This window comes from Apis laboriosa, unplaced genomic scaffold (assembly GCF_014066325.1).
Source record: "Apis laboriosa isolate Shangri-la unplaced genomic scaffold, ASM1406632v1 scaffold47_cov149, whole genome shotgun sequence".
Lineage (NCBI taxonomy): Eukaryota > Metazoa > Arthropoda > Insecta > Hymenoptera > Apidae > Apis > Apis laboriosa.
Window position 1 is genome coordinate 867,229 of NW_025223437.1, and position 16,337 is coordinate 883,565.

Genomic DNA, 16,337 nt, shown 5'->3' on the forward strand with positions numbered 1-16,337 from the left:
TAAAATGTAGTCTTATTAAAATAAAAATTATAAAAAAATATAAAATATAATTTACTTGTAACATTTTATTAATGTAAAAATATAAAAATTAAATATTATCTTAAATTTATAAAAAATTCTTATTAACATGAAACGTAAGATTCGTATCGAATCGTTCGATTATTCTATTTATTATCCAATAGGTAAATATTATGTGCTATATTCGTCGGAAAATCAATACGAGAGCTAATTAGATGAAACGAAGGCATCGTATATTATTAAAATTTATTGAAATATATTTTTATCGTTTAAACAATCTTACTTGAAGGAAAATAATTCCAAAATTAAAAATATTCCACAATATTCCACAAGATTGTTCGGGAATTATTGTTGACTCAAAATTTTTTGGGACGCGTTATATTACAGACAGTTGAAGAGAAATTGGCCGTGCACCCAAAGTCAATGACTTCGTGGCTTGGTTTAATTGACCTAACGACGGGATCTTTTCACGGCTTTAGGAATCAAGGCCATTGCGTATATGTATTTAATACAACTTAATATATGTTTCATAGATATTGGAAGTATTTTTCCAGACACATAAAAACTAGTTATATATAGAAAGATATGAAAATATCTTAAATACATTGAATATCTTAATTTGTCTAATCTTATTAATATAAGATAAAGTTAACACTATTACGATCTAAAATATCTAAAATCACATATGCTTGATCGAATTGTAAAAGTAGTATAGTTTTTTCTTTAGATTCTTTTAGAAATTATGTTTTGATCTATTAAAAAATTTTGTAAATCATTCGAATGTAAAAAAATATCAGAGGAAAAATTTTCATAACGAATTTTTCGATTTTAGTAAAACTTGAGAAATTAAACGATTCATCATTTTTCCGCTTAGCGGAGTAGAAAATTTTTCAGGGATGCAAAATAGAAGATAAAAAAATGAAATATCCGAAGAATTTTCCTTTTCTGTGGTATTCGTTATCATACGGATGTCAGTATCCTACGAGATAAATATTTCCGATTTCCCAATAACGATGGAGCGTTTTTCATGATTCTCTTTCTCGGAAGATCTTTTAAAATTAATTAAGCTCCTCAACATGCGCATCACGATATAATTAGAGCGATTCGTTCAAAGTAACAACTAACAAGAGTGCGTTCACACCCACATAGAGATTAAGTAAAATTATTGATATATAAAAGCATCAAATATGGATGGATACTACGATATTTTTAAATCTTTTATTATATATAATTTTGATATTTTAATGTATCTGTAAAAGTATACGTAGTATTTGATTTTCTTTGCCACACATAATTTTAATATTTAATATAATTTTAATTATAATTTTATAATAATATTTTATGAAATAATTTTTTTCCATATTATATTTAAATACGTAAACGAAATAATATATGGAATAAAAATAATTTAAAATGAAGTATAAAATAAAATTTTTTAATAATTTTGAATTAATCTTTTAATGAAATTTGTGAATAATTAGTGAAAAACAAATTAGATAAGAATAAATGTTCTCGTTTATATGCAAATTATCAAAAATAAATACTTAAAAAAATTCAATCTTAGATAATAAAAATTTTATCTTGAAATCATCTTTCGAAATGTTAATGCGAAATCAATATTGATAAGTTAATTAAAAATTGTATTACAATATATAATGTATGATATATTAAATAATAAAACTATAATAAGAAATATTATATATTTATTTTAAATACTTCTTATGAATTCAAATATAAATTTGGAAATTTAAATTTCCAAAATTAGAAATTTTCTATATAAATAAAGTAATTAAAAAAAATATATATATATATATATAATAATAATAATAATAATAATAATAATAATAATTAAAATAATTATAAAAGATTTTGTGACAAGTAAAAAATCAATAACTATTCATAAATATTTGATCGTGTTGACAAGTTGTATTATAACATATTTATAATAAATATAAATAAATAAATATAATAATACATGTACTGAAGATTTTAAAATTAACTTTATCATAAAGAAAAATAATTAAATTTTAAAGTTCAAAGATTATTTTGAAAATATTTTTAAGCAAAGTATGTACATTTAAAGATATATATAAAGATTAATGAAATAATATTGCAGAAAATATGATTCATCAACAAATAATTTTAGTGATTTGTTATGAGAATATGCAAAATAATATATAATAACATTGTTATATATATATATTACATATTAATATTGTTAATATATATTAATAAAAATTTATTAAAAATTAATTAAAATTTTAAAAATATAACATTAATAACTCATTATATATTAATTCTATATAATTATTTTTAACAAAGATGTCATATAATGTTTTCTTGTATATACTTGATATGTACATTCTACTTCCGGTCGGTAACTAGATGATCGATGGTTATATCGTGAGTCACAAAATGTCAGCAATAACAATTAAAAAATTATAGGTAATAGGCGAAAAATACCAAAAAACTAGCCATATTATATGTAAAATGAATCACAATTATATTATATACTTATATATACTTTAAATATGAAATATTTTATTTCGTTATAATAAAAAAGTATATGTTTTATACTTTTGTTTTGAACATATTTTCTATCTTATTATAATTTATTATTTTTCATAAATGGTTCATTTTAATAAAAATATAACGATATAGAATAAATTGTTTTAAATATTTCATGAATTTAAATGGATTGTTTCTGTTACAAAATATTAAATTATAAAAATAACTTATAATAACTTATCTTTGACAGAAATAAATATAATAAAAATAACTATATTATAATATATTATATAAAATATATTATAATATATTTTATACAATATATTATAGAAATTCTAAATAAAATATTATAATATTATATTCAACATATTATATTTAAAATAATACATCTAAATATTGTATTTTTAAATCAACTATAAATAATAAAAATAAAATTGAAATATAATTAATTTTTAAAGTATTTGATTGAAAACGTGTCACTTACGCACTCTACCAATGAAAGATTGAACTATAGTTAAGCGAGAATATTGAAGTATATATATATATATATATACTTCATATATATATATATATATTGTCGATTTGTGTAATCAAGATTTGTTTTCTTGACAAACGTATATGACGTATACGGCTGAACAATATACGACATTAATTGTTTCGGCAGAGAAAAGTTACAAATATCATAATATGCAGTGGTTAAGAATATATTTATAATAAAATCTTCTACTAAAAGTTAAAATTTACTCAAGAATGACTCGGGCTAACAGGTTAGTTTTTATTGATGTGTGTGTGGAATGACACAATTCTTTCATGTAATGTATAAATAATAAAATTTCATTTCATTAATTCACTTTTATTTAGAAAGAGAGGGCGCGATGCAGAAGAAGAATCTAGTGAATTTATGCCATTAAGTAAAAGAATTAATAATCTTCATATTAATGGTCTATCAGGCATGCAAGAAAATGTGTCTGAAAACATGGAAACAGATTGTTGCAATAGGAATTTTATGCCTTCTCCAAATTATTCAGAACTTTCTCAAGGATCACCATTATACGATGGATATAGCTCTAGCCAAAGTAGTTACATAGCAGAATATAAACCTGATTTAGATGCTATTGAAAATCCATTTTATTATGAAAGTAATAAGCTACTATTTTCTTTATACATGGAACGTATACAGAGAACATCTGATTCATTTTGATATCTCTATTTTCAAATTATAATTCCTAATCATTAAGCATTTCTTGCATGTCATTTGTTTCATTCCTTTTCAATACAATTTTATTAATTAAATCATTAAAAATTTTAAAAAGTCTTGAAGATCTTTAATAACAATTTATTATTTATTATATAAATGAAATTGTATATATAAAAAGAAAATTAAATATTTAAAATTTTTTGTCACATGATAATTCACAGTTAGACAAACATAGAATTAAAATTTATATAATTATGTTTATGTTTATGCTTTGAATAATTATTGATAATATATATATTTCATTATTGTTATAATATAATATATCAATATTATATTAAATTGCTGATTCTATAAAAGTGACGTGTCGTTGATCTATTATATTTTTATTATGAACATTTATTAGATTGCAAAGTATTTTGAGACTGTGAAAGCATGGAATAGCATATTTATAATAAAAAAAGATTATAAAAGGAATAAAAAACATTAAATGTTTTTATTTATTTTTATTATACCATATTATAAATATATATATTCATTTACAATAAAAGAATACAAAATCAAAAAAGATGATGACTACAATAAATTCTTCATATAACGCGCGCAATAACATGAAAATATGGCGGCTATCGAAATATCTTCAAAATATCGATTCTCGACCTAACCTCACTTCAGTCTCCGCTAGGTGCGCACAGAGTTAGTGTCGCTTTGTAGTGGTAAAGGGAACGAAGTAATTGAAAGTAAAACAGAACAACGGACAGGTGTTTTTTTTGCACTGTAGTAAATTTTTTTCGAAAATTCGCGATTCTTATAAAATTGTAAAAATAATTATAATACCTGTAAATAGAACGATACCATAAGAGTTGACTGTTTAATCGACAAGCGCGCACGCGCCGCTTTCCCCTCGCTCTCACAATATACTCCGCGCGTAACCGCCGCCATAGTTGATATTTCTCCGATAGAATATTAATAGCAGCATAAGTTTTCGCGGTTAAACATATTTTTATTTACTAACTGGAAAACAAGAATGCGTTCGACGAGGGCGGTGAGACGAGGTCATTCAAGATAAAGCTGGGATCCGTAAGAAGAAGGAGGGTGTCTACTTTCACAGCTCGTGGTTTTCAGGAGAGTGGCCTGGCATCGCGGCGCTTCGAGTTAACGTGTGGCCACCGTCGGGTGGCTATGTACCGTTAGCTCGAATTCATTCCCCGTTGGCCGGCCCAAGACCCACGCTTACCTACCGACTGGGGCCATACTCGATCGAACTCGACTGTTGTAAACCCGGAAATGAGTGCGTGTCGCGGCTCACCGTTACCGAAAGACTAGCAGTAGTGCGCGAATTTATCACGAGTCACGACTCGTCGATCATCAAAAACACGTACATTTGAATGTACGTTTCGTATGACGTGTACACCGTAAGTAGTAGCCGTGGCTAGCCAGAAAGCCGTGGCACGACGAATGTATACGTAGAAATGAGAAAGTTGCTGCCGCCGTAGTGAAGATTGAGAACGACGCAGGCGAGCCAGCCAGGCGGACGGTCTCTGTACTACGCAAAGCTTCCGACGCAGCGACAGTAGTAGCAGTACGCCGAAAGGAGTGCACAAGGGAGCCACAGCTGCTCGTGGGTAAGTAGGACACGCATTTCCTCGTGGATGATTGTCTTATACGTAGGGAACTCGCGTGCACCCGTTTGTAAACTAGATCGAATTGAAGGAATCCGCGGATAATGCCGCCCCACGAATCTTTACGCGCTTTACTTCTAATACGAAACGTGCACGAGAAACCGCGAAACGGTGGCCACAGAGCACCCACCCCAAGACACTAAAATCGTCGCGGGGCCCTCGTCGTGGCTCACGGCTTGGCTCGAGCTGGCTTTGGTGGGGTGGTTGGAGGTGCGGACAGTGGTTGAGAGGCTGGTGGGGTTGGAAATTGCGTGGTGGTGGGTGCCCACCGAGGTCTCGGAGGCCCCTCCGTGGCATCTCGCTGCCTCTAACCCGTCGAGGTGGGGGTGTAAACAACAGCCCTGCCTGTGCCTCTGTTGGCTCTACTCTGTCCTCCGTTTCGCCTCTGCCCTGCTCTCGCCTCTGCCAACTCGCCCGATCTTTTTCCTACTTCCTCTCCACATAACGTCTCCCGATGCGCGATCGAAAGAGCACCGAAGGGAGGGAGAGACGCAGGGCGAAAGGGAGAGAGGGAATAATCGAGAGAACAAAGCATCGGCTTCGCGGACCTGTGCTATTTTCTCGCGTCACCGTGTACTCAATTCCATCATGGCCGATGTATCACCAAAGTGATGACGTGTAACCTTGTCTACCCGTTTATTTAACTACCATTCATACGTACTCGTTTTCAATGTTTACATGACCGCACTGTTGTTTTAATGTTACTTATTCGAATATTAGTTATTTGTTCGGTACTTTTTAAAACTATTTACAATATATTCCTCTATTTCAATTTTATTCTATTTCGTTTATATCTTTTAGAAATTCGTTATATTGGGTGCATGTAAAAGCATATCTGATTGCACAATGCCCCAGAGCCGTTCCATTCTACGCACGCTGCCCCCAATAACATGTGAGACACTAGAATTCCTCTAGAAACCGCGAATGCTCAGACATGATCTCTTCGATATATATACGAGAGAGAGAAAGTTATATAGTGTGAGAGAGATATGTTGAACCTTAAGAGAATCGGCGCCATTACGACATGCGCGTCTTGCAAAAGCATCCAACAACGGTACGTCGGCGAGGCTGACCGATCAGTCGCACACGCCATTCCGCGAAAGTCGAAAAACGCATCCGCAGTGCGTTCGTTTATGCGTGTTCACGATAGTTTTTTTTTTTTCTATTAAGCCGTGCAACCACTCGCAACGACTTGCTGGCACTGAATAATCGTCCATTCGACACAGCACCCTCCTCGGTGCGTCTAAAGGAGGAGAGGTGCACGGGTAACCTAACCTCTTCTCTTTCTCTCTCTCCCTCACTTGTTTTCTACTCCTTCCCTACCTACGGATGGATCAAGGGCGAGAGTCATCGGTGTGTCCCACTTCGTCTGCCGCGATGTCTGCTTCGTATGTTCTCTCCCGATATTTCGCGTTCCCCTCCCCGGGGAGTTCCCGGTATGTCGAGGATCGTCTCCCTTCTTTCTTGACATACCCCTACCCTTTCGAGCTTGCGGCACACGCTTACGCACCTACACACCGTTCTATCGTTCCTTCCCGTCCTATTCTCGCGATATTCCGTGTGTTAGTATGAGAAAGAGAGTGAGTCTCGGGCTCTATTTCGCGGTGGGTTCCCGTTTTCCCACCTATGGGTTCCCCCCTACCCTTGTCAAGAGCTCCTACCCCCTACCCCCGTGGGGGCACCATGGTGGAGTGGGGTGCAATCCTGGGCCACTTCGACGACTATCCTCCCTGCTCCCAGATCCCTTTGAGGTGGGGAAGGGGGTGAAGTGGGGGATCTCTCACCCCACCCCCACATACTAACACATGATCAAGAAGTCTGAAGTTAAGACTTTGAAAGTAAAGGTGGCGGGATACTCAATGTTTAACTTCATCAACTTTCACGAATAAATGTTGTTATGAAATGCAATGTTTTAAATACGAGCAAAATAAGGACGGTGGAAAAGAATCAATTGTTAATCAATATATATTTATAGAATAAATATATGTATTAGTTATTCATTCATTTAATATATCATTTAACTTTGATCTTGCCATATATTATAATATATGTTACAGAAACATACAATTCTTTTCAGAGATTATTGTTTAAATCTTACATATAATAACGATTAGTAAAAATAATAACGATATAGTAAAAATTTTTAATAGAAGTCATGTACGAATTCTTCAACCACCTGTAGCTAATATCATATGGAAAATGAATAGAAAATAAAATATAATAAATTTAATATTATCAATATTAAATATGATAGATAGAATTAACTTAAAAAAGAAAAAAATCAAATTCAATATATAATACATGAAATATAATATTCAGATTAATTGATTTTTATTGACTTGCAACTTGTTTTTCGTATTTAGCAACATGATCGTGTTCAAACATGATGTATTTACTTTACTTCGGAACATATCTACTGAAGAAACATTAAGGAATTAAAGAGTATCTGTAAATTCTATGAAAACACCGAATCTCTTTTGAAATTATTTGAAGTATCGAAGATCGATGCACTTCGACAGCAATACTCATGCATCAAAGTGAGTGGAGTTATATAATATGATATATAAATACGTATTTTTTATCGAATATTTGATCCTATTTCTTTTATTTCTTTCATTAATATTCATAAATATGTTTCATTTAGGAAAGATATAATTTTTTAGTATTATATATATTATAAATATATATACATTTGCTAAAAAAATTTAATAATTAATTGATAAATAACATATGTAAATATTTATATAACTGAAAAATATTATTTTGATGTATGTTTCTTGAATTACTAAATAACTTTAATAATTAAATAGAAAATACTTATTTCATACTTATTTAATTATGCTAATATTAATTATATTTTGTTTGGTTTTTCAGATTTAATTAACATAGAAGATGAATTTCACGCCTTTTCCCGGCTTTACGACAGGCTCGCTACCGACGGGCACCGTTCATCAATTTGCAACCGCAAAATTCGCGCAAAACCTACCTACTGGTGGTCAGGTGGTTGGTGTTTTATCTGGCGGCGAAGGTGGAGTTCATTATCTGAGGCCGGTCGATCCGAACGGGTTCGCAGTGGCTCAAGGGGGTAATAATCAACAGCAGCAAATTATTACGCTGCCAATTACTGTACCTGGAAAAGATGGTACGCAACAGCAACAAACCGTCCAGATCCAGGTGGTTAATCCTAGCGTTTCGCAAAGTGGAAACAGCGGTGATCAGCCAAAGTATCATTTGGCTCCTATATCTTTGGGACAATTTCCCCAAGGTGCCGCAACAGTTCTCACTGTTGCGTACAGTCAACAAGGTGCAGATGGGGTACAGATTCAAGTGCAACCACAAAACACAGTGGCGACAACACAAACGTAAGAATTGTATCATTTAGAATAATTTTAATTTGTTTAATATATTGATTTATAAAAAATATATTTTTTTTATCATTATTTTAATTAATAAAAGACATTTTTATTTTAGATCTGATCAAACAACTCAAAGTACATCCACAGCAGTTACTACTACATCCCAACAAACTATTCAACAAACAGTACAACTTCCGGGAGCACCTGAAGGATTAACTGTAGTTGCACAGATTCCACAAGATTTGATTTTACGTGAAAGTATGGAAGAATCAAAAGAAGATGTGAAAGAAGGTACAACACCAGTTGCTCTCATTAAAAGAGGTAGTATTAAAAATCAAGGAAATCAAAGTGGAGAAGAATATATTACGTCTATGCCTGCAAGTTGGCAAAGTCTTGCAACTCCAGGATCAACTGTTGCTGATTATCTTTCTAGATTACCTGCTAGTACTTTGCCTCTTAGTTTACAGCATTTCTTGAAATTTTCGGCAGAAACTATTAAAAGAGAAGCTACTATTGAATCAAGTCCTTTAGGAGCTGATGGCTTAGATGCATCTGGAAGTACTGCATCTGGTGAGCAAGCAGTACAGATTACCGTAGCAAGCGGAGAAACTGCTATTATTCCTGATGTTGTTGAAGAACAGGAACCTGGTACTAAACCTAAAAGAAAAAAGAAATACAAGAAGAAACCTCCAAAACCAAAAAAACCAAAGCCAGGTCAAGTGAGCATAGTTACTGCTCTTGATGGTACAACATTATTTTGTTGTCCTCAATGTAACATGGCTTATCCTGAAAAAGAACTTCTGGAACAACACCTTATTGGGCATAAAATAGAAAGAAGGTTTATTTGTGACATTTGTGGTGCAGGTTTAAAACGGAAAGAACATTTAGAACGGCATAAATTGGGTCACAATCCAGATAGACCTTTTATTTGTTCAGTTTGTATGAAAGGTTTCAAACGAAAGGAGCACTTGAATCTTCATTTCGTTATACATTCTGGACAAAAAACTGAAGTTTGTACTGAATGCGGTAAAGCATTTTATCGTAAAGATCACTTAAGAAAACATGCTAGATCTCATTTGGCAAAACGTATTAAAGAAGATCCTTCAAATATTGCTGATACTTCTCAAAATTCACAACAGCAAACGGATCAACAACAGCAACAAGCAGAACAATTACAACAACAAGCAGATCAATTACAACAACAATCATCAGTATCTGAATTGCAACAAATTCAAATACAAGTAGGCCAAGGATCTCAGGCACAGATTCATCAAATAGCTGTTAGTGAACAATCTACAGTTGTTCTTCCAACTGCTGCTGAAACTGGTGCAATGGCTATGCTTCATCATCAACAGCAACAGCAGCAACAGCAGCAGCAGCAGCAACAACAACAACAACAGCAACAACAACAACAACAGCAGCAGCAGCAGCAGCAGCAGCAACAGCAGCATTAGCAACAGCATACCGCCCCGAATCAACCTGGGCGGTTCTTCCGATTCAATCATCAGCAAGCCAGAGGTCGTGCAAGGCAAGGTGTTCTTGCCGATTAAGTTCTATAATCTCATAGTCAAATTGGTATTGGTGTAAAAAAAATTCGTTGATGGTGATTATCGTTGCCTAGTAGTGGTGTTGCAAAATTGAGACATTGTCTGTTGATCTTATTTGATCTTCAAATAAAGATACTTTTACTGACGAGTCGTCGCATTTCAAAGTTTGTACACCATCAGCTTCTTAAGGGAGTTATAGACCAGATTAATGTATGATTAAAATTATTCTGCAAAACGCACTGAGCTGACTGACGAACGAAGTTCGTATGTATGAAGTTTCATTTTGCGTACACGTTATAGCGTACGTGTGAAAAAACAAAAAAAAAAAAGATGATAAAAACGAGTTTATTTGCTCGTTTGATTTGAAATGTTTTTGTCGCTAATCCAGTTCCATGACGCAAGTTAGAATTAAATAAAGAAGTTTATATATACATATACATATATATATATATAAATAAATATAAAAATATATTTTTGAAAGCGCGAACTGGATTCGTCACATAGAAGGCAATCGAGTTTTCGGCTAAAGTTAATTTTCCTTTCTTTCTTTTTTTTTATCATAAATATAAGAAAAGAAAGAAAATACGTAATACGAAAAAATATACAAAGCAAGATGTAAATACAACCAATTTATTGTGCACAAGGAGGGAAAAAAATTGTCGTGCAAATACAAAGCGAGTCCATTTATTTATTCCACTTGTTCTTTACGTAATCGAGATACATAATATAAGATATCATAAAAATCATCAAATGATGACTAATATTTTAAAAATGCTGCGTTTTGCTAGATAAATGTAAAATTTTATATTTGTATCTACATATTGATTAATTAACGTTTACTTTTATAAAAAAGAATATATATTTTTGGCTTTATTAATATAAATCAATCTAAGAAAAATAGATTTATTACAAAAGTTTAAAAATAATTAATTAAATATTAATATGTCGTTATTTCTGAATTAAATTTAGTATTGCAAATTTAAGGTTATCATGAAATACAATTGGCTTTTAAATCTTGTATTTAAATTTAAAGAAAAGAGCATTTCTACAACCACTCTAATATTTCTAGAAATTTTAATAAGTTAGTATAACTTATTTTGTATAGTATTTAACTTGTTTTACTTACTAAACTGATCATTTTTATGAGAAGATATTATAATCTTCTGTATGTTGATCGTACTTGAAAAAGTTTCTTGTATTATCATAATACAATATACATAATACATGCACGACAAAAATACAGCAAAAAGTTGTTGAAAATGAATCCTTTTGATTTATTAATTAATTATAATACATTCAAAATTATTTGAAGAAAATGTATCTATACAAAAAAAAAATAAATACTTTTTATTGTAAGTATCATTATTAAAGGCAGTGGGTATAGCTGTACAAGAAATATAATTATTATTTTATTATATTATTATAGCTATTATCATAATCAGTATAAATAGTCTATAAGTCATTTTCATTGTTACTTACATAAATATTGGAGAAAATAGCTAAAATAAAACATACATTTAATATAACAAATTTTTCTTGATTAACCAATTATAAACTTGTTTGTACTATTGATTCCATATTTTTAATTTGTCAATTATTGATTATAAAATGTTAATATTTAAAATATACTGACGCATTTTAAATAAACAAACTATTAACCAATAAACTGCATATACAGGGGAATTGATAATTTTTTAGATTATTTGTATATTTATATTGATATTATTCTATCAATGGGTGTAAGGATATATTTTCTTTATGTTACTATATATTAAATTCCAATTTTATTAATAAAATCTTCTATTCATTTACAAATAAATTATTCGTTACAATAATTTTCTTATTTTGTACTTAATTGAAAATTTTCATATGTTATTTTATATTCTACAATAACTATTATTGTTAGGGATTAATAATTAATTGTTAATTTAACAAAAATATAAAATTATATGATTATATATTATGATATATAACTCGTTAAATTTCGTTTTATACTTTACTCCTTCTGATTGGTGATATTTTCAAGCCCGTGGCTATATCTCTGACTTCTTCTTACTCTTATGCACTGAGAGAGAGAAAATAATGGCAAGTCGCCGAAAGCAATTCGAAGTTAAAACCCCGATGGATTCGGGCATTTTCGCCAGCGCGGTTGCGAGGAGGACCGGGAGAGAGAAAAAATAGTTAAGAGGCTGGCACAGTAGAGGGCGGACGGATGGGGTGGGGGCACCGACTTGAGGGACAGGTGTCAACGGCACACACATAGAGCGGGGGATCTTTTTCGGAGATTCTCGGCTTCGTGAAAATCTTGACCAGGCGAGCACAAGCTGCTAAGTACTAAATGGTAAGGTGATTTTATAATAAATTTTTTGAATTAGTTAACTAACGTTCGTGATGTTCCGTATTCAATACGGCCATTTTCTGCTGAATTTCGTGCGAATTCGGCCTCTGCGTATCGACTAGGTGCCGAGAGGGGAAAGTCTGTCTCTCCCCTCACACTCCATCCCACATATACTACCCATCCCTCTGACCAGATCATCCCCCCTGCGTCCTCCCCCGTTCTCCTTCATTCTTCCCATCCTCTGATTCCCGTTCTCCGCGTCGTCGTCCCTCTATAGCTACCCTTCCCCCGCATCGCGACGATCCTGGCCGCTTACAATATTCGTTTTTATTCGTCTTTTTTTCCTGTTGTACCCTTTTCTATAATCAGTAAATCGTTTGTAATCCTTGTGATACAAAGGTGTGCAATTTCGCGGTATTTTCTGTGAAGATTTACGTTTTAGTGTAACACTCGTGCCGTGTAAAAAGGGAAACGCGACCGTTTCCCGTGTGTACTTCCTCGTGACAGACGGCTGACGCAGCAACGACGGTGGCGTGGTGTTCTTGCTTCTTGTGTCTCTCGTGTTGTAAAAATCTGCCCCTACGCTCACTCTCACCTCTCGGAGACCCCCCTCCGAGGAAAGGATTCGATTCCACAGCGAAGAAACATGGGGAGAGGGACGTCGCTGTGAGTAAATACTCGGGCGTCAAGCACGACGCACCAGATATCTTCGTTCGGTGTGTCATATTTTTGCGAAATATCTCTTTCGTTATTTTTTCTAATGTCGTCAAGAAATTATTTTCATATCTTCGATTTTTTCCCTTGGATGATGGCACTATTTTTATTTAGGCAATTACAATGTATTTCATACACATATGTCACTGATTGACATTTACAATTTATTCAACATTTATTTGTGTATTAGCAATAATATACTATACTAAATTTTAGAAAGGATATTGATTTATATATAAACTTTTGTAATCTACTCTGTATTTGTGTTCTATAAAGTTTATTAGTATATGTAATTAAATCAAATTTGATTTTTTACAATTTTTCAGATACTTGATTGACGGTTTGCAATGAATTTCCCGCCGTTCGGAAGCCATTTTCCCGGTACTATTCCGAGTATTCACCAGTTCGCAACCGACGGCTCCGGCGGTGCAGGCGGACGTTACGCCAATCATTTTCCCAACCAGCCTCCAATTGGAGTGCCGGTTATGGGAAAGTACCGTCCTGAAAGCAACGGCGTTCAATCTGCTCAGTCACAAGTAATGATGAACAATAAAGCAAATTATCCCAACAGCAATGTTCATCATTATCCAAATGTACCATATTCTCAAGCTCAACCAGTTCAACAGCGGCCCTCTAATTCGCCTGGAATGCCAGAGAAACGGTCGTATCATCAAGTAAGCTCCTTTGACACTATTTTACAGTGTTGCGTGTAGAAGTACTTCATAGAAAATTGAAACTTTTCAGCAAGCAACAGAAACAATAAATCAACAAGATGTTTGCAATCTCCTACAGGATAAAGATAAAACTAAGGAGAAGAAAGCAGACGAGCAACAGCGCAATGGAGAAACAACAACAAATGGTAGTCAACAAGATTATACAATGCATCAACATCATCAACAGCATGCTCATACTCAAACTCCTGCAACTATGCCTGCTACATGGCAATCTTTGGCTACTCCTGGATCTACAGTAGCAGATTACCTCAGTCATTTACCAGCTAGTACTTTACCATTAAGTTTACATCATTTCTTAAAATATTCTGCTGAAAGTATTAAGAAAGAATCAGAAATGGCACAAACTACTTCAGTAGCTGTAGCAACTACAACAACACCTAATATAATGATGTCTCCAAATAATAAAAAGAAAAAAAAGAAGAAGGCTCCTAAAGAAAAAAAGCCACGACCAAAACCTGGAGAAATTCGTTTAACTACAGCTCTAGATGGTTCTACATTATATTGCTGCCCAGAGTGTCATATGGCATATCCAGAACGTGAATTATTGGAACAACATCTTTTAGGACATACTTTAGAACGAAGATTCGTTTGCGATATTTGTGGCGCAGGTCTCAAAAGAAAGGATCATCTTACACGTCACAAACAAAGTCATAATCCTGAACGTCCATATGTTTGTACTGTTTGTTTAAAAGCTTTTAAAAGAAAAGAACAGTTAACATTACATTTTGTTATACATTCGGGTGAAAAACGACATGTATGCACAGAATGTGGCAAAGGTTTTTATCGTAAAGATCATTTAAGAAAACATACCAGAAGCCATATTGCAAGAAGGGTAAAAGCTGAACTCAGTCAAAATGCTGGTAAGAATTTGGATGATTTTTATCTATTTTATCTATTTAATAATAAAAAAATAAATAATAAAACTAATAAAATTTATTACAATAATAATATTTTTCTGTCTTTAGGTACACAGCAAAATCAACAACAAAATAATGTTTCAAATATGCAAACCACAGCTGTTACAGCATCATCTGTTCTTTCTGGTGGACATCCAGGACCTCTCCTATCCTGAGCCCCGCCACCAGGGAACTTCCAAGTTCCCCATCCAAATAATATTCTTCATTCACATACTTCTCATCATTCATTGCATCATCATCATTTGACAGCCGTTAATGCGGCGCATCAATCAAGTGTCACGCCACTTGCTACATCCAGCCACTATCAAACGCATGATCTCAGTTTTTTGGGACATGTTAAAGATTTCTGAGAGCAGGGGAAGACCTCAATTAAGAGGTAACAAAACTGACAAATTATGTGGAGCACTCTTTGCCAAGAGGAGTTGATTCAATCGCTTTTTTTAATTTCGATTTTAGTAAGTTTTCTACGATAACAAACAACTATTCGTGATTCTGCTAACTCTCTATGTCCTAGTACAATAGTGCAAAAACTGTGACAATTATGTAAATTTTTCAATAAAATGCACAGTTTTTATTACCTATACATCAGGTTTTTGAAATATGTAAATCTTATCTTTCAAAAGTGTGCCATATATGTATGTACATGATTAAAAAAAAAAAAGAAAAAAATAGAGAGAGACATAGAGAATGTTTTCGTGCACACAGAAAAGGAAATATATATAATTTTCTCTAGAAGCATTAGATTAGATCTTGATATAAGAATCTTGCCATACTACTATATGTATGAAAAACAAAACATATTTTTATGAAAGCTTGATGCAAACACAAAAAAATTATAATATTATCAAGCAAAACTTATTACTCAAAAGAGAAAAAAAAGTATTATAATTTTTTTTAATTGAGTTGAATTGAATAATTCAATTTAATTTAAATTTTTATAGATTTATTTTTATTCAATTTAAAATCGTTGAAAACAAATAATATTTACAAAAGCATAAAATTAATGCGAATAAAGACATGTATATAAGGATGCAAACGAGTCATCCCACCGATTAATATGTAATGTCTTTCAATTTTTTATTAAGCTAAAAAATATGTTTTTTTCAATTACCAATCTAATGAAATTTTAAATTTATCTAAAATTTTATCTTGATCTAAAAAAATCAGCTATTCATAATTTTTTTATGAAATTGAAAAAATTCTTTGTTTTTAAATTTGGATTATTTAATGTTTTAATGAAATATTATAAAATAATAGCTAAAAAAATGTGGCAATATTTTAGTTAGTAAAAGAGAAAAGAAAATTATTTCGCTTTTGTTTTTATAAGT

General features: G+C 32.2%; 2 protein-coding genes across 2 annotated transcripts; both read left to right on the forward strand.

The window, feature by feature from the left end:
* Window positions 1-3,138: 3,138 nt before the first annotated feature.
* On the forward strand, window positions 3,139-3,918 carry LOC122716645. Its single transcript, XM_043939922.1, has 2 exons — window positions 3,139-3,293; window positions 3,388-3,918. Exons 1-2 carry the CDS (start codon window positions 3,277-3,279, stop codon window positions 3,725-3,727), a joined length of 357 nt encoding a protein of 118 aa, XP_043795857.1. The 5' UTR covers window positions 3,139-3,276; the 3' UTR covers window positions 3,728-3,918.
* Window positions 3,919-7,766: 3,848 nt separating this feature from the next.
* On the forward strand, window positions 7,767-16,337 carry LOC122716685. The gene is given in 6 exon segments (XM_043940010.1): window positions 7,767-7,940; window positions 8,278-8,765; window positions 8,875-10,287; window positions 13,696-14,032; window positions 14,103-14,952; window positions 15,058-16,337. Coding segments are annotated over 5 exon segments (3,177 nt in total). The 5' UTR covers window positions 7,767-7,940; window positions 8,278-8,295; the 3' UTR covers window positions 15,165-16,337.